General features: G+C 36.6%; 1 protein-coding gene across 1 annotated transcript; it reads left to right on the top strand.

Moving 5' to 3' along the window:
* The first annotated feature begins 9311 nt into the window (after window positions 1-9311).
* On the top strand, window positions 9312-11714 carry LOC108595487 (angiopoietin-2-like). The gene is made up of 2 exons (XM_033294251.1): window positions 9312-9875; window positions 10839-11714. The coding sequence occupies exons 1-2, from the start codon at window positions 9312-9314 to the stop codon at window positions 11712-11714; spliced, it is 1440 nt and encodes a 479-aa protein (XP_033150142.1).
* The last annotated feature ends 8338 nt before the right edge of the window (window positions 11715-20052 follow it).

Here is a 20052-nt window from a genome sequence, read left to right on the forward strand (position 1 = left end):
TAAATATCGTATGGGCAGGTGTCATTGACGCAAATGGCAAACAAGGTGGCAAGTTGATGTGAGTTTAAGGCACTTACAGCACTAGCTTCAAAAGTAATTATGCAACAGAGTGATGAATGCGCTTTTGCCTGACAGTTAACAAACTAATTCACTGCTTATTAAAAAAGGAAATTATCAAGCTAAACAGCACACCTGACACAAACACACACACACACACATACCCGGAATGCGAGAGCAACAAATGATTTGCAAGGCAATGTGCTGTTAAACAAAAATTACTCGAGATTGTAAAAGCTTCTCCATCATCAAATAGCAGCGCATAAATTTGGCAAAAGTTCGCTTTTTGGGCAAACAGAAACTAATCAATCTTAATGTCACAACGAGCAACAAATTGTTGCCGCTGCTGCTGCCACTGCCACAGCCACTGCTGCTGCTGCTGCTGCTGCTACTCCTGTTGTTGTTGCTTTGGTTGTCATTAGAAAATGTTGCAGGTGAATGGAATGCGAACGATCCATTTTGCAGAGAAAACTTTTGTCAGCTACAGTTACAAGCGGGGGCCAAAAGCAAGAGAAATCGAAACGTTTAAACTTTAACGCTGCGATTTCTTTAACAATTTTTTTCTTCTCTTTTTAGGGTTTGTCACATGGCCAGTCGGCTAATGGGGAGGAAGTCGAAGGCGTGTCTGGGTAAACAACATTCAGTGAATTTGACAGTGCGTTGGACGCATGACAAACGTGCTGGCTTGTGATTGATGTCTCATCATTCAACTGCCAGCTTCTTTTTGCGCTCTTTCCACTCTCCCTCTCTCTCTCTCTCTCTCGGTTACTATACATATATGCTCATATTGCTTGCTTATATTTATTTTTTTAAAGCTGTTTTACAAATGTTTACAATGTTGCGTGATTTGCAATTGAATAAGAGCAACTAGCACTACGGTATGAGTTTTAACATGAGGGTTGCAAAAGTTTCTGCATGTGAGATTAGCAGAGCTTAGAAAAACACGACGACAGTCTTCAATCAAGTTGCTAAACTCTGTATAAGGCTAAAAGTCACAGCAAAAACTTTTTATCGCACAGCAATAGGCAATAGGGCCTTAGAAAAGTAATCCATAGTTCTTAATGTTGCGTTGCCCTGAAAAGTATGCTATGCTTTTTAAACGACAATAAAGAAATAGAGATTTTGCTTTTAATAGGGGACAGCTCAATGCGAATTAAAACGTTGTTCTTGAACTGGTGGATTCATTTATATTTATTGTGATATTTAAATAAATAAATCTATGCCGAATTTTTAGCTTCTTAGAAATCATTAATAAATATTTACTGCATTTGGTTGCTGTCTTGTCTCAGTTCAAATTCAGTTTAAAAACCTTTCTTTAATAAACTCAACCCATCCACAATTTAACGCACCAACAAGTCTCGAATTTTAACAAGCCATTTGATGTCTGTTAGGCAAACAAAGTTAGCGCAACAAACTGTTGGCACATTTAACCTTGAAAGGTGTACGACACAACAACATGTCATGACAAGCACAGCTTAAAGCTGCACGCTGTCTGCTCTATTTATACACTTTGATATGTTTTTTAAAGTGAAAATGGGCATAAATAATGCATACATAGGTTTTCTTTAATTGAAAAACAAACTCAGTTCATTATAAACACACTTTGAGTTTGACTATATCCAGTTTGATTTGTTATTTTGAGTTTCATCTGAAAAGTCTATTTAAAGTTGGGCATGTGCACAATTTGCTTGTTGTTTTGCTTAAATTTTACCGTGCAATTGCGAAAATTTCGCATGGAAATTCCATAAATTTACGCAGCCAGTCGCCAACGACTAAAATGAATTATCTAAAACGTTGTCCAGGGCCAAAACACCAGCAACCAACAACCAACAGTCAACAGACATTGCCATAGCTTCAGTGACAGCGCGCATAACGACTGCAACCAAAATTGGCAAGCAACATCCGTTGGTGGCTGCGCTTAGAATTGCGACACAGGCTGCCACAGTCAGAAAACAAATGTCGAATTGAATGTCAGAATATTATTTGGAGCGCCCGAAGCCTGCGTAAAGGTTGCTTGACTATGCATAGCATACAGCACAGCGAGGAGGCGCGGGGCGGGGTGGGGCGTGTCAGCACTGTTAAGAGGGCTTTGTTTGTAAGCCAAATGCATGTGGATAAAAAGAACTAAAGTGCAATATGCAAACAGGCAACAAAAATGAATTTCCCAACAGCCAACAGAAACAAAATAATATGAAAAACAAAATTAGCAGGCTACAGTTGCAGCCGAAAGTATGAGACTCAAACAATAAATGCAGCAATAATATTAATAATACAATGGCTGACTGAACAGCCATAACTAAATTGATTATATATATGCTTTCCGTCTTTGTCTGCCTATAAGACCGTTTTGTTTGTACAATGTACAGAGTATTGTTGAAAAAAAGTCACACAGCAATATTCGACGTTCGTCTGTTTGCCAAAAATGCATGAAAACAGAGGTAGATGTAGCCCTTTAAGCAATTAGCATTTGCCTGGCTGCACTTAAGCTAAAGCAAAAGCTTTAAAATATCGAGGCAACCCATAATTTCAACATGACATGGCTATAAAAAATGTGCCAAGCTCTAGTACATAAATAGAAGTCAGTGAAGCGTGAAAATCTTTGACAACGTCTACAAAACTAAACAATTGTGAAAAGTTTATGCCAAGAAATAAGCTTTGAATTCCATACGCCCGACGTTTGATTATCGACACGCTTCTGCTGCACTACAATGCAATGTGTAATGCAAGTCCATATATGGGGCCACTCATTCGTTCGAGAAGTGCCAGCAATAACAACAACAAAACAACATCCGGCTAGCAGGCGAACAAAGGCAGAGACTGCCACATAAAAACCGCCTGAAGATGCCAAACATTTTGTGCAGCCCAAATATGTTTGTATGTGTGTGTGCTTAGAGCAAGCTGTGGTCGCCTCTTGTGTTCGCTTGACAGTCATTTTCCAATAACTTCATTTTTCCGTTGTTAGGCACAGATTGTGTTGCAGATTGCAGCAACGACGGCTGACGATAAAAGACCAGAGAGCAGCAGCAGCAGCAGCGACAGCAATGGGCATAGCTGTTGCTAAAGAGATTGCAAAGCACTGATAAGCAGAATCAGGTCAATCTACTTATGTTTTGTATGTTTGTGAGGGCGTATACGTAATGTGCAAAGTAGCATACGTTTTGTATAAATATAAAAGATATTCAAACTGACAAAAATACACAGCTCGCCCTTGATTTAAAGGAATTATTGTTTAAAAACTGAAGCAAAGCTGTTTTTCTATTGTTAGGTAATTGATTATCATTTTTAATTTCCACCTTAAATTTTCTTTTTTGTTCGCTACCACCATATTATCAGACACAGTGCATTAATGTGCAATTAATTTTTTATTTGTCACTGAATCGGATTGTACTGATATGCATGTTCTACGACTAATTGAGGCGTACGCGCATTTAAACATTACGGTCATTTCAACGGCTTTTCCGCCGCTGCCAGTCAATTTCAAATATTATATAAAGACTACACAGCAACTCATTAAATAATTATAACAATACTCATATCACAATACGCAATACACATACATATATGAGAAGAAGAAAAAAAGTAGAGAATTCATGCTGTGGCACCGCGGGCCAAATGCAAGCCAACTAAATTGCATTACATGCGTTAATCAAATGTCAGTGGCCACAGGAGAGCATATGTAATTGAGCGAAGAAGCGCTAGGGGAGGGGCGGAGAGGGGAGGGGAGGGGTGAGAGCTGAAACGTTGACGAGTGCTGGGGGAGCAAGCGTTAGTTGCTCTGGCATTGCATTTAAAAGTCCATCAATATGCATTCCGATATTTAAATTAATAATGCGTACATAATGAGCATGCAAACGAAAAATAAATAAATAGAATAAATAGCAGAGCAACTACTATGAAATACCCTGTGCAATGAAGAGCTTAAGCAAATAATTCTTAAACATTCTGCTGTTTATCGTCTTACTATAACATAAATATATTTGTCATAGCAACGATTACTGCAGATATGAATATATATAAATTAATTTTTACAACATTAAAAATGTTATACACTAATAAATTAAATATCTATTTTTATTCTCACAATTTAATATCCATGTCATCCCGTTCGATGCGAACTTTCGTAGCCACTTTGTCCAAATAACTGAATTCGCAGTTTGCCAATGGCTGTCGGACTCCATTTTAATTTTTGCCGCCAATGCTGATTACACTTCCGTTTTACCGTGCACACAACCAGTGTGCAGCATTGCGCTGTGTATTAATGAATTAATTGTTCCACCGGATATTTCAAACATTTTAGATTTGTGGTTTTTAATTTCCTGGCAAAAAATATACCCCAACAACAATTGCAATTGCGATTTTGGTGCAGTGCAGCTGCTGCCATCGCTTTTTAACGCCATGGAGGCGATAGATAACTAAATGCATAATAAAATGCATTTCAGAACGTTAAACATTTGCGGCTTCTACTTTGGTTTGCATGACTTTGAATGCGAGCACAACAACAACTAAAATATTGTGACAATGCTTCAAGCTGCCAACTAACTGACATGTGTGTCTATGTGTGCGTGTGTTGGTTTAGTGGTTGAATTAGCCTAAGTGCAGTCAACGCCACTGTTAGTGCTAGTGGCATTTTACGAGCTGCATAAAAACTTTTGCGCTAATAGCAGAAATAAATTTTTCAATAGCAAAACTCTGACTAGTTTTTGGAAAGGATATAAAATTATTAGCGCAGTTGATGCAAAACTTGGCGTATTAGGAATAATTTTACTTGAAAACAAAGGCAAACAAATTTGCACGTATGCACGTATGAAAGTCAAAGTAAAGTTCAAGTTATTAAATTTGTTTTATAAATCAAAATTTTAATTGATCTTACTTTACTCGTGAGAGTAGCAAGCTAAGACCTGAAGGCTTGAGATCACAATGCTCTAAATTAATAATGCAGATTATATAAAAAAAAGGACTTCAATGCAGTCGTAAGCTTGTAAACCATTTATTTTATTGTTATATTTAATTGATGCATAATGTTCTATAGGTAGCAATTGTATGGATTATCAATTAAAGCAGTAGAATGCAATTGAAATTCACTTAAATTTGTTATTGATTAAATATTGAACCTATTTAATTAATGAAAACTCAGTTTTGATAATTAATTTATATTAAAATGCTGCTTTTAAAGCTCATTTGAAGAATATGTCCTCAACTTATGTTCTTGCTGCTTTCTGAGCTTAAAGCATCAACTGCTTGGCAGATTCTCTTGTAATTTGTTGCACTCTTCAGTACATATATGTAGAAGCATATAGTAGAGTAGCTGGTTCGCATTTAAACATAGCAAACATTATTTAGACAACTTTAAGTATGCGCTACAGTAAGTTGGCAGGTCACATAACGAATCCTGTGTGCCTTTGTGCAAACTGCTTAAGTCTCAACATTTGTTTTTTTTTTTTTCTCTCTCTCGGCTCTCGGCGCATTTGCCCACAAAACATATTTCCGTTTCATTTACTGGCCAAAAAAAAAAGGAGTGAACATTGTAGGGCAAAATGCCACACACAGCAAGAGCAAGAGCAAGAGCAACAACAACAACCACAAACTGCTGATGGCCAAAACACAACTCCATAAAGAGGCGAAACCTCTAAGTAAAAATTGCTTGTAACCTATTTGGCAGCAATTTCAGAGTTTCATCGAATGCTCAGAAATTTGCTCGACCACAAAAATTTCACCAACGCCAAAAACTTTCCTTGGCGTTTTCTTTTGCATTCCCTCTGTCAGAACGTTTGCATGTTGTCCCCAAAAAACAACCAAAGCAACAACAACAGAACAACAGCGACAGCAAATACAAATACAAAAAATTAAACCAAAAAATGCAGGCAAAGCACCAGGCACGAACTACTTTATTTTGCAGTTTGGCGCAGAGTAGGAAAACCCACAAGCCAAGAGGCCTTTTGCCTGGGAAGTTTGTTTTGGCACTGGAGCAGACCAAATCCGGCTGGCTATCCCTGTCGCGCACCATTCCCCATTCCCAATCCCATTTCAGTTGCCAGTTGGTTGACAAGATAAACAGCATTTTAGGCAAAGGTCTTGCTGTGAGCTTAGAGTTTCTCTCTCTCTCTCTCTTTCTCTCAGTTGCAGCTGCAACTCCACACTCTGTCTATTTGGCTTTGGCGCGATAACTGCGCTGTATGCTCAGCTTTTTATGCTCTCAATTGTTTTTTTTTTTTTCCGGTTTTTGTATATAGTATATATCGCATATCGCATGGCCTGTTCTATATTTGTGTGCACTGACCGCATTTCTTTGCCCTGCAGCCCACTTTAAGCCATTTTACAAACCATAAAAATGGATTGAAAGTACATTGATTATGAGACTTCGGCTGGCATAAAGTTCAATGAGTTTGTAGAACAAGCCCAAAACTTGGCATCTACATTTAAATATAAAGAAATACGATTTGCTAGCAGGCAAGCATGTAACATATATAAGCAGATAAAAGATCAAGCGTTGCATAAATCACAAATGCAAGTAAATTCGTTATCGCTCTGTTCTTTCAAGCATGGATATTGAATAAATAAATTAAACAATAAATTTCAATATGAGAATAAAGTTTTCAAACTTTGAAAAGGGTTGAAAAGGGCTGCAGAGAACTTGTAACTGACATAATAAGAAGAATCATGTGGAGAGTGAAAGTTCGCAAATTTAATGCAAATTATAGTTATGTATAAAATGAATGACTAAATTCAACTAATAAGAAAATCAATATATGCAATCATTATCATTGTATGTATATCAAATTTATTTAAAATTAATTTTACTTACACTTGTTATTTTAACGAGCTCATAAAATAAACGACATGTAATCTAAGCAATCAATCTTCTCTGCTTTTGATTGTAGGCAGCCCAGAATAGATTTCAATTCATTTAAAATTATAATTATCTCATTAAATTTTCAACACATTTGGCAATTTTCAATAATTTTGATAAATTTGCACAATCTAATGAGTTTTCTTGTATGACCTTTCATTGTCTGCTGAAAATGGCTTTTCCTGGTATTTGCAGCTGCTACAGAGAAAACCGTGAACCGAGAGCCGAGTCTACAACCCAAGGCGTGTAATAAATAACTTTGAAATGACCGCAACCGTTCATTAATACGTACATACTAAGAATACGAGGCAGAGGGCGCAAGTTTTAGACAAGTCAACATTCGAGCACTGCTGGGTATTGGGGCAAGTGTTAATAGCTCATAAATATTTGAGAATGTTTAGCTACCAAGCTTGAGCGCTTGTCTTGCCAATCCCAGTTAACCCTTTTAGGCTGCCCACACACACACACACATACAAACGAACATAAATGGCGACGACATCCCTTAAGTGTGACATAATATCAAAAATATTTTGTGCAAAGTTTATCACAAAAGGAGCCGAGCAGGACATGTGCTTGCCTTGCATGCCATTTAATTTTGCAAAATGTTTGTTTGATGTCCTTAATAGGCTTAGAGACAGTCGCAGGCACTTTGGCTCTCTCGCTCGCTCGCTACCTTGAGCTAAAAATTATAAAATATTCAAAACTTTGGCGGCTGCCCAAGTTCTGGGCGCAAGCAGGCAAGCAACCAAGGCAAGTCAAACACAAGTTGCACATTTTTACATATTTCACTCTGATAATGCTTCTGCTTCTGCTGCTGCTGCTGCTCTGGACCACAAGCTGCCACAGACAATGTCTTAGTTGCTAGGCGGCGAGTGTGGCACAGTTTACAATTGCAGACATTGTCGTGGCTGCTGTTTGAATTGCATGCACCTTAATGTTGCATGCCACGGCGCCTGTTTGAAAATGTCAGCGTCATTGCAAAACTTTGCACATTGAGCTTGTCTAAAAGTTTGCCTATTCATTAACCCAAATACGTGGCATACATAAAGTGTGAGAGACTAGGTTCAAGAACGCCAGTCCACGATTAAGTTTCAGCAGCTAATTTGCATATTTGAGTGAAATACACACACACACAAACACAGAGAGAGACACACACATATGCATGCTAGCAAACTGTTGTTATGACTTTCGCTTTTCTTTTGCAATTTTTCTTGGCCAGACTAATGTCATTTTTCTTGGCCAGACTAATGTCATATATGTGTGTGTGTGTGTACACAAGTAATCATTGTCAGATTTAAGTTGTGCAAGTGCTTAAGCCGCTTGCTCTCAGCTTAGAGCTCTAAAATGAAGGATGACAGGCATAAGTAGCAACTGGCTAATATCTTAAGTTAAAGCTGCATACAAAACGAACTACAGAAAATATATATAAAGTTATTTTCAACTGGCATATCAGCAAGCACGCCCAATAGAACGAAATTTTGAAATGCATTACATTACATTATAAAAAGAATTTCTAAAATATATGAAAATAAAATAAAATGTACAAAGACCAGCACATCTCAAATACAATAAACTTCTCTTTATAAAATATTATAATACAGATTATATTCAAATTGATTTTACGCTACAAATTCATTATTTTTGAATTTTCTAGTTCATATTTGCGTCAAACAAATTAAATTTGTTAAATTATACTCTTTAATATTTGAAATAATGCAAACAAAGTAATAAATAAATAAATTATTAACAAATGGATAAAGATTTGTTCAGACCGTTAATATTGAGCTCGTGTTGAATATCTATGTATAAGTAAGTTGATTAAACACACAAAGTACAAAGTGCTAAAGATCATTGACTTGAATGCTTATCAAAATAAGCAGCAATGTATTTAAGCCTTTTACATTTGTTTAAAAGCAACTTGATTTTGTTTAACTTGCAATTCCAATTCAAATGAAATTAATTCAGTATGAAGACTTTGCATTATTTGTTTTCAGTTTTGATGCTGCTGCTATATACGCGATGTTATTCGGCTGCTGCAAGTGTAATAAGTCTTGAGTAAATCATTTTAAATATTATAAGCAAGTTGATGATCTCATTTCAGCAATGCTTGCTTGACGAATCTGCGGGGGATTGCAGCAAATACTGTTATAAAGTCGTTCATCACTTGCTGCAGTATTTTCATGTTGCCAGTGCAAAACAGAATCAGTTTGAGACTCTACAAACCAAGATTCATGAGCAAGATGCACTCTATACGAAAAACCTTGAAGCTGGAGTTGAGTTGCAACAGGCAACTCATAGGAAAAATGAACAACTTGAAGCTAAGATTCATGAACTGCAACTTATTATCAAAACACTTAAAGAACAACAAACTGCTCTAGAGCAAAACGATGCAGTTAACAACTCTTTGATGAAAGAGAAGGATAAACGCATCGCCGAACTAAAGCAAAACGATGAAGCTAAGAACTCTGTAATAAGTGCAAAGGACAAGCTCATTGACGTCTTAAAGCAAAACGATGCAGTTAAGGATAAGCGCAATGGCGACTTAACACAGCAGATACTCAACTCAGTCGATGTCAGACAACTAAATAAGCTATTTAAATATGTTGATCGAGCTGAGGCAACCAGTTGTCTGCCTTTTGATAATTCTAATGACATTCAAACGATAAGAGTACCTGGCATTGAGTCCTTTCGAGTTCCCTGTGATTCAACATTTGCTGGCAGCGGTTGGACCGTTGTGCAACGTCGTCAAGATGGCTCAGTGAACTTCAAACGAAACTGGGATCAGTATAAGAACGGCTTTGGCGACTTGCGAAATGAATTTTGGCTAGGACTTGAAAAGGTGCATCTTATGACCAAGTTTCAATCACACGAGCTGTTCGTACAGCTGGAGGATTTTAATCATGAAACACGCTATGCACGCTATAGCAATTTTTCAATTGCAAGCGAGTCACGATCTTACGAACTGTTAACTGTGGGTGCATACAGTGGGAATGCGGGAAACGCACTCGATACCAACTCTCAATATGACCATAAGAATATGAAATTCGCAACTCCTGATCGTGATAACCAGTATAAATGTGCTGGAACATACGATAGTGGTTGGTGGTTTAGTAAATGTTCTATGTGGCAAGTATAAATAACGTAAGGAAAATTCTAAAATAAAACTAATGTTTATATCTTTAGTGATCTTAATGGAGTATATGCTCGCACCAAAACTGATGAAGAGAGAACAGCATTTAAATGGGAGAGTTGGCATAATAAACCACTGAGATTCGTGCAAATGATGATAAGACCCAATAACAAAAATTGAAAAAATCAAATGTAAATTGAATTTAAATAATTAGTAACTTTTTTTTTAATAAAATCTTTGTGGCAGAGTATACAATAAATACTTATTATAAGCTGGCTTTTAGTATGAAATTTTGATTCTGAATTACGTATACGCCCACTTGCTTTTTCCAGAGCGTTGACCTAATATTTGCTCACTTTATTACTTAACGCCAATATTATAGAATTAAAATATTTATTATTTTAAGGGTCTTCAAACTATTCGCAGCTCTTGACATTGAAAGTGACAATACATTTCAAAATCGAATTTAATTTGAGTTTTTCAATTCGATGCTATTGTTTTGTAATTTCCAACATTAAGTTGAAAATTTAGTTATTTGGAAAAGGTATATAAATTTAAATTTATGCTATAGTTGAGACACGTGATAACGTGTGTTGATAACATTAATTCTTCAAAATTTAGCTTCAGTCTCTTTTAAAGCTTTCTCTTGAAAAGTTCGTTTTATTAATTCAGCATGAAGACTTTGCATTATTTGTTATCAGTTTTGTTGTTGCTGCTATATATTCGATGCCATTCGGCAACTGAAAGTGTAATAGGTCTTGTGTAAATAATTTTTTTATAAACAAGTGTATGATCTCATTTCAGCAATGCTTGCTGTCAGTTGAATCTGATGGGGATTGCACCAGATACTGTTATAAAGTCGTTCAGCAGTTGCTACAGTATTTTCGCGTTTCTAGTGCAAAACTGGATCAGTTTGAGACTCTACAGGCCAAGATTCATGAGCAAGAACTTTATATTAAAAAGCTAGAAGCTACACCTAAAGTGCAAGAGGAAACCTTGGAAAAAATTCAAGAGCTTCAAACTAAAATAGATGAACAGCAAATTCTTACCAAAACTGTACAAACCAAGCTTGACGAACAACAAGCAGCTCTAAAGCAAAATGTGAAGAATTCTATAATAAATGAAAAGGATAATCTTATTGCCGATTTAAAGCAACAGATACTCGACTCAGTCGATGTCAGACAACTGACTAAGGTATTTAAATATGTAGATCGAGCAGAAGCGACTAGTTGTCTCCCTTTTGATAATTCTAATGACATTCAAACGATAAGAGTACCTGGCATTGAGTCCTTTCGAGTTCCCTGTGATTCAACATTTGCTGGCAGCGGTTGGACCGTTGTTCAACGTCGTCAAGACGGCTCAGTGGATTTCAATCGAACCTGGGATGAGTATAAGAACGGCTTTGGAGACTTGCGCGGTGAATTTTGGCTCGGACTCGAAAAATTGCATCTCATGACAAAATTTCAATCACACGAGCTCTACATACAGCTGGAGGATTTTAATCATGAAAAGCGCTATGCACGCTATAGCAATTTCTCAATTGCAAGCGAGTCACGATTCTTCGAATTATTAACCGTTGGTGCATACCGGGGCAATGCTGGAAACGCACTCGATTACTGGCCAAAAAACAAGGGATTAAGGGCCATTGTTAATATTGAGATTTGCAACTGCCGATCGTGAGGACCAGTATAAATGTGCTGGAGCATACATGAATGGTTGGTGGTTTAGTAGATGTTCTATGTGGCAAGTATAAATAACGTAAATCAAATTCTACAATCGATCTAATGTTTATATCTTTAGCAATCTGAATGAAGTATATGTTGAGACCCATGAGTTTCGGATAAAATCTTCCAAGTGGGAGACCTGGCATCTTAAGCCACTGAAATTTATACAAATGATGATAAGACCCAATAACTTATAAAAACATACAACAACAATTTTATTCAAATGTACTTGAGAGTGAAAGATTTAAATCGAATTTGTTTGCTCTCAAAAAAAAATAAAGTCTCTGTTGCAGACTATTCTTTTAATAAATTAACATCTAGTAAATTATTGTTAGTTTGCTTTTAGTTTGAAATTGGAAATTTATAAATCCTCAAGGCTATGCTTTGGTTGAGCAAATATATATGTATCATTGTAACATCATTTTAATAAGATTGTCAGTCTTCAAAATGTGGTTTCAGGCAATTTAATATAATCAATTTCTACACATATTCTTCTCTTAAGTTGCTTAACATTCTTTAGTGCTGCCAGCTGGCTATTTAAAACTTTAAATTCTCTTCCGCTTCCGGTTTTTTTTGTGTACGCACACCCATCCCACCCACACCCACACCCACATGTGCACACCCATGTAGCATTGTCTAATCAACTGTTATCGCCGCATCATGCATGACTGTTGCCTTTTATCAAACCGCAAATTATATGCGCCCAATTAAACATCACACAACATTTTCAAGGCTACTGGCGTTGACTGTAATTTCATTTAATTTTTTTTGCCAGCTAATTATTTTACAGCTGCCAGTGTAAAGCAACGAGAAAAAGGAAAAAATCTGCGCTCAACAATTTTTTTTTATATATTTCCTTTTTTCAAATCAATCACACACAGCGGCTAGCAAGGCTAACAAATCGAACGCCTAATCGAGCGTAATGATTGCCGCTTATCTCAGCTGCAAGTTGTGCCTTCAGCTTCAGCTCTGTCTATTTTTTGATTTTATTGTTAGTATTTGCTGAAGCTACGAATTGAAAATGTGCTAAATTAAGCGCTCATTATTTTAAGTGCGTCGCAGAGACAAAAGGCGAACTTAAAGCCAAATGGCTTAGAATTTAAAGCCTTGCCGTGCATTAGGCTTGTGGGCTGACCGCAACATTAATGAACACATGTTCACAGAAACATTAAAATTAAATGTGCTGCTCATTAAATATTTAAACATATGCACAGTGGGAGCAGCACGCATACAACTACAACTTTCAGCCATGCCCAAAGGTTAAATAACAACAGCAATAGCAGAAGTAGCATCAGCAGTTTGGGGCTGCGTCATCTAACAATAATAACGAAGCATTTACGTTAAATGTCAAAAAGGGTTTTTCATCAACGGTCGCTCGGACGGATGGATAGATGGATGGATGGATGAATGTATAGGCCCATGGGCATGGGTCGAATTGATGGCCAACGGCTGCTAATAGGGCCAAAGTGTTTGGTCACTCAGTCAGCGGCACACACAACAATAAAACAAAAAGCTCTTCCCTGAAAATAGACAATACGACAGGCTTGACTGACTGACTGACTGACAAAGTGTCCGTCCAACTGACAGCGGACACGCAACATGGTGCAAGTTCAATTCAATTTTTGTTAGCCATGTTTTTGGCATTTCCATATATGCAAATGAATTTGTTGAAAACCAACCGGAAAATCCAACAGACATGCAGACAGCTAGCATGGCGGCGCCTAAAGTGCGTTACGCATACGCCAATGTAGCCGCCAGTCAACGCTATGTACAAAATATTTAATTGTTGTGCATGGAAATTTGATTCAAAGTACACAATTTGAATAAATGTTGCAGAGCAGTTAGAACAAGCTTGCGGCCACAACTGTTGAATTATTATTAGTAATCGTTACTAACTAGACATATTCTTTTATAGCTGAACAATTGCTTAAAGTACCACAACGAATTGTTGCAAAATAATTCAATATAATTTGAGTAAAAGTAATCTGTCAATGTTTTCAATGATTTCAATTTTAATTGATTATAACAAATTAATTATTTAATTTAAATAAACTTAAGCTTGCGCCTAACAAATAGTGCAAGCTTTTTTAGTTTATTATTGGCTGCTTTCTCGAAGAATAATTGCTTTGATCAAATTTAAATAGCAATGCTAATATTTAAAAACAATGAATTCAACTGAGAATTACAATTTATTTAACCTTATTATGGTGTTATTAATATAAAAGTGTTTGCAATAAATATAAAATAATATAACATGCAAAGTATTGCTTGCCTTGGCTTAAGCTTAGTCAAGTAGAAGAAGCCACCTTTGTTGTTTAGTTCCACTTTCACTATCTCTTAGTACCGATTTCTCTCTTTTTCCCACGCTTAACAGTTCAACTCAAGCTGTGCATATCTCCAGTGATCGGTGGCTTCATGCAAATGCGAGTTTCAACAAATGTTTAAATGCTCTTGCTGACAACTTTCTGTTCAATCCTATAATGTTTTGATATTCATAAATTATCTTTTTTCTTTTAATCAATTAATAATTGGAAATATTTCAGCTAAACATTGTGATTATTTTCGAAAATTAGTTTAGTAAATTTAAAAGCTATACATTGAGCTTATTACTGGCAGTGTAACTAGATTGGATGACACTAGGATAAGAATTTAAGCTTAATATATTTCAACACATTTATGTTAACTGATGAATTAAATGCTTCTCTTAAAGCGTAATGCCAGTGAATTTGTTGCTAAAGTTAAACATTAAGCGAAGTATAATGATTTGCAGCTAATGAAAGGTTAAGCAGACTGCGACAGTGATGCATAGATTATGCATAAGCGGGTGGGTGGGTGTAAGTGGGAGTGGGAGTGAGAGTGAGAGAGTTAGTCTGTAATACAAATGAGCATACGCATTGCGGCAAACAAAAGCCAACATAGAGCACACACAAACAGACACGCACACATGAGCGAGACAGAGAGAGAGGAGAGAGCAAGCGCGCAGGACATCCGGTCTTGCCACTAGCAACGACAAATGTCATCAAGCAGTCCAAATAATAATAAAATATACACTTAAGCCTCGTTTTGTTGGCGCACGCCGGGCCACACACAACTGATGGGCTTGTGTGTCTGTCTGTCTGTCTGTCTGTGTGTGTGTGTGTGTGTGTGTGCGTGTGTGGATTTAAATAAAACGGAAATTTATTTCGACAAATGGCATTTACTTGCAACGGATGTGCCACCATTACACTGACACGGAAAGGCTATACTTGCCTCTATTCCAACACAGTTACAACTTACAGTTTCAACCGTGCGCAATTCAAAATGGCTAAGATGTAGCTTTTTGTACAAACACAGAGTATAACGAATAAAAAGATACACTATACTATATTGCATTGTTGGCTGAAAATATTTAAGCTAAGCTCATGTTAGTAGACAAACTAAAATTTGAAATTAGCTTATTTATATTTCAAATTATTGCCACAGCTTAGAAACTCTTTCAAAAAACAAGCATATAGACAACTAAAGTGAAGGCGCAATGGCAATCCCAGCATGACGACGACTGACTTAGCTGCCACTGGAACAGGGACTGGGACTGGGACTGACTGAATGCCTTCAACGTGAATAAGTGGGATAATGGGTCAGGCTAAGCCACAAGAATCCAAGTGGCTGCTGTAATGTCTACCCCGTACACCGAAATCGCTCCTGCTGGGCCACACACACACACATACAAACACGCGCGACAGTTGTATGATAAATTGTATAAGATATTGCTGTAGATTTTTACATACTGCTCGTTTGAATATACAGACAGACACTCGCACACACACATGCAAACATTTGTGTATGTCTGCTTATTATGAGCCGGCATTTAGCATTCATGAGATAATAAAAAGCCAGCCCGAAAGCCACTGGACAAACAAACAAATTATTTTGGGGCCCAAGCCACTCTGAGTGTGTGCTTGCGCGTTTTTAAAGCAAACGCGCCATATTGCGTATACGCAATATGCCTAATTTTTTTTTTTGTAGCAAGTGAAAGCCTGTCTGCCTCAAGCTGTTGATAATTTTGGGGTTTAGGCAAACACACACACGCACACACTTGTGTATTATTATGATTTTCGGCAAGCATTTTCACTTTGATCCATTTTGTGCTGGCAAACAGATTGTTTATTTGATTTCTGATTTTTGGTTGCTATTCCTTTTAATAAAAATAAAATGTTTTATTTGCCGCAGCTTACAGCTGTGCGTCTAAAGCGACAAAAAAATATATATATAATATATAAGCTTACTATCATGCGCTTGCAAACATTTCCCTTGAGCCAGTGAAATCTTTTGGTCAGGTGACAAAAATATGATAAATTGCTAAGGGAATTAATACGCTGGATAAGCAATAAATGAGGCGTGCACAAACATTTAAATACCAATTGGCCATGCTGAGAAAATATTTTAAACTGCATATGGTTATTTACATTTGAGCGACATTTGATATGAGGCAATTGTATATAAAAGAACAACAAAAGATGCAAACATATGATAAAAAAAGAAAATATTGATGTATAAAAAATATGTTTTCTCTATTATATTTTTATTTAAAATCTGTCAGAGTATTATAAATTATAAGTAATTAAATTTATATCATATTTCTTATGAGCAACAAGTCTTAAATATGTAAATGTGGTTTATTGACTTCAGTGAACAAAAGTATATGAAGAAATTAGAAATTATTAATGGAATTTGTTCATATAAATATAAGTTTTGGTATTGATTTACATTTTACATAAATGAAATGAAGTTTATTAATAAAAAAATTTTTCTTTAAAAATTTGCCAGTCAATTTTTCAAATCTGTATATTTAAAAGAATTATACTACTGAATGAATGCAAACATTTTGTTGTATATTCAAATAAAAATGTAAATTTTAAATTCCATTAGCATTTGCCATACTTACGTACGCAAAGTTGAGCTCTTGAAAAGTTTTACCCCATTGCAGCTCGTTAACCGCACAATCTTCAATAATAATTCAATTATGAAACATCAGCAGCAGCAGTGCAGACGCCGTGTGGACCATAAACGTATTATGAACGCGCTAATGAAGAGTTATGCATATAAAAACGCAGGCCAGCCAGCCAGCCAGCGAGCCAGCCAGCAAGCGGGGCCAGCAGACAGCGACTAAACTTCAATAGCTATAAGCATACATATCGTACTATATAGCTATAGCAAGTATGAAAAGAGAGGCGCCTATAAAATGGCGCTACCCATTAGCATAAGCGAGGCAAAACTTCAAAACGGCCGCTGGTCCTTTTGCAGTCCATTAAAACAAACACACACACACACACAGGCAAACACAAAAGCTCAGCTTGGGATCGTTGGGGGTTGGTTTTGGGGTTGGGATTGGCTTAATGTGGTCAAGGTGAAAGGCGCCTTTGCGGTGCTGCGGCAAATTTCAACTGCAGCGGCGGCGGCAGCGGCAGCTCCTGCAGTGAGTTTACTGAATTATTAATTAACCTCAAACAATTAAAAGTGAAATGTTTAAGAAAACAAAAGCGAGAACAGCAACAACAACAACAACAACAGTGCACATAATTAAACGCAGCATTTTGCGGATGCTGAAAATTGGCAGCAGGAGTTGAAGCTTATAAGATATTTAAAAATGCTATTAAAGCGCATGGAATTAATTTGCGCAGGCAAAAGAACGAGAAGGACGAAGATATGCAGCACCAAGAAGAACGAGCAGATAAACAATGTAGATTGTAATTAACCCAACCAGGTGGACTGAGCGTGGACTATTGAGAGCCAAGGCATAATTGCATGCAGACAGCAGAAGTGTGGCCGAGTAAAAAGGCAACTGCTACGAATGAATGACATTCATCTCGCGTCTCTCTCCCTCTCTATCGCTCTCTTTTGTTGCACATCCGTTTGCCAGAGCGGAAAAGGCGCCCGATAAACGGCAACGTCACATGGAATGGAATGGAAATGGAAGCGCGAAGTTGTAAGAAGAATGCGCAATTGGGGCGTGCATGAATTTCATAAAGTATTGCTCAATGAAAATAATTAAAATGCGTCGAACGTTTCAAAATCAAGCAGCATGGAAATTTAATTGTATTGATGGCCATGGCAAATAAGCAGTTGCCACCAGGCAAAGAGATAAAAAAAGCAAGAGCACAGGCAAATGAGTTTTCTTACAGGTGACAGCGCTAAATACAAACGACAAGACAATAAATCGAATGTAAACAAGCAAACAATCAAATGGAAAATATGCAACTGATGTAACGCTTAACCTATTTAAGTGTTGAATGCGCATACAGCTTGCACTAAATATGGTTATGAGCATGTCAAAGAGCGGCAGCAATTTGACAAACAAACAATTAATAGCGCTATTCATGCCGCTGAAATTAAACTTACTCAATTGAATTACTTTAGCTATATATTATTTTATATTGTAAATGCTTCGCTTTGCTCAGTCATATTTTACACATGTAATTTTTCCCATAGTCAATGAAAATGCACATCACCCAAGGCAGCATCAATAGCACAATATAAACAGACGAAGGCATACAAAGCCGCCCGCAGCTGTCACTGACAATATTTTTTATTGAAAATATAAAATAAATACACAGCAAGTAAAGAATGCAGTAAGAGCTCAAGCTAACTATTAAATACACTCTAATTTTAAGTAAAAATAAGTAATAAATCTTTATCTTTGAAGTCTTTGTACATTGAAGTTAGACTAAAAGTTCAAATAAGCAGCTTAGAACTTAATATTTTATTGCAAGCTGATTATCATCAATTGTCCATTTGCGCATCCCTTTAAATAATACGCTTGCATTTGCAAACTCAAAGCAATTTATACAATTCAATTTTCATTTTTAACAAAAATTCCTTTTCAAATTGCCGTAAATACTATCATAATAATAATACGACCCGTGGGCACCTTTAAACAACAATCAAACATTTATTCATGTATATTCTCTTTATCAATCGAAAAATAAATATACAAGTCGACTTTATGTGTGACAAGTGAGCTACTGCCACACACACACACACACACATTGAAGTAATTTACGCTGCTGCCTTTCAATGCGTGCAATTTTTTATGACAATATTATGGCTGTAGGCATTTCATGTGCAACTGGAAATACCACACATTGTCAACATATCTTGACATAAATAAAAGAATAATAATACAGTCTGGCATGTATTTTAATTTACACAAGCAGCGACTGCAACATAAATGAAAAGCAAGCAGCAGGAGCAGTAGCATCCGCAGCAGCTTTTGATGATTTCTGTCTATATACGAATACAATGAGCAATGTGAAATGTGAAAGTAAAATTATATTTTTACGATTTGTTTGACAAGCAAAAAGCTACAAGACTGAGACCAATACCATGGCCTGGAGTCCAGGCAAACATGGCTGGCACGACTTGCGCCATTTTTCAGTCGACATAAAGTGCCATTGACACAAAAGCAACAGCAACAGCAACAGCAAAAGCAAAAGCGTAGGCAGCAGCCAACAACAATTCGTTGGTAAGCTGGCAATACTATAAGCATAAAAAATTGAGCACAGAAATCAATTGACAATTTATTGTTTGAAGCATAAAAATGAGTAAAAGAAGCAAACGAAGAAAAGCTTTATTAAATTACGAGCACAGCCAACAAAATGTTCAAATAATAACAATAATAGCAGTCGAATTGACTAAGCTGACTTTGAAATACACTTTTAAATTCTAGAAAATGAATAAACCCAAACAAAACAAAGCATTTTATTTTTTGGCTTGCCCTTAGATTTATTCATTAAACAGTTACAATAAATAAAGTTATTTTATTTCTTATCCTTGACGGCCGTCACACATGTCCATGCCAAAATAAACAGCAGCAAATGCTGCGACCTGACATACATACATAAGCATTATGTCTATATATAGAGGCTATGCCTGCATGGCTTTGACTTTTTTTCTCGCACATTTTGCTGTGTCCATTGTCCTTGTTGCTGCCGCTGTTGCTGCTCAATTGCCTTTAAATTGTGCCGAGTGTTAAGTGCCGCACGTTAAAAAAGCATTTAATGTTTTTATTTACGAGAAAAAAAAATAAAATATAATAAAAATTGGCACAACAACAAAAAGAAACAAGAAGTACGACGTATACGTGATAAGAGAAAGGCTAGGCAGGCAGGCAGCAGCAGCAGCAGCAGCAGTGAAAGTGTTTTGCTCTGTGTCTGGCATAAATACAAGGCAAATGGCCAAATTTATAAATGATATTGGTATCGTAACGGAAATTAAAGTGAAATATGTTAGAGAAACTATTATGCGGTGTAGAGACT

The sequence above is a fragment of the Drosophila busckii genome, chromosome 2L (genome assembly GCF_011750605.1).
Source record: "Drosophila busckii strain San Diego stock center, stock number 13000-0081.31 chromosome 2L, ASM1175060v1, whole genome shotgun sequence".
NCBI lineage: Eukaryota > Metazoa > Arthropoda > Insecta > Diptera > Drosophilidae > Drosophila > Drosophila busckii.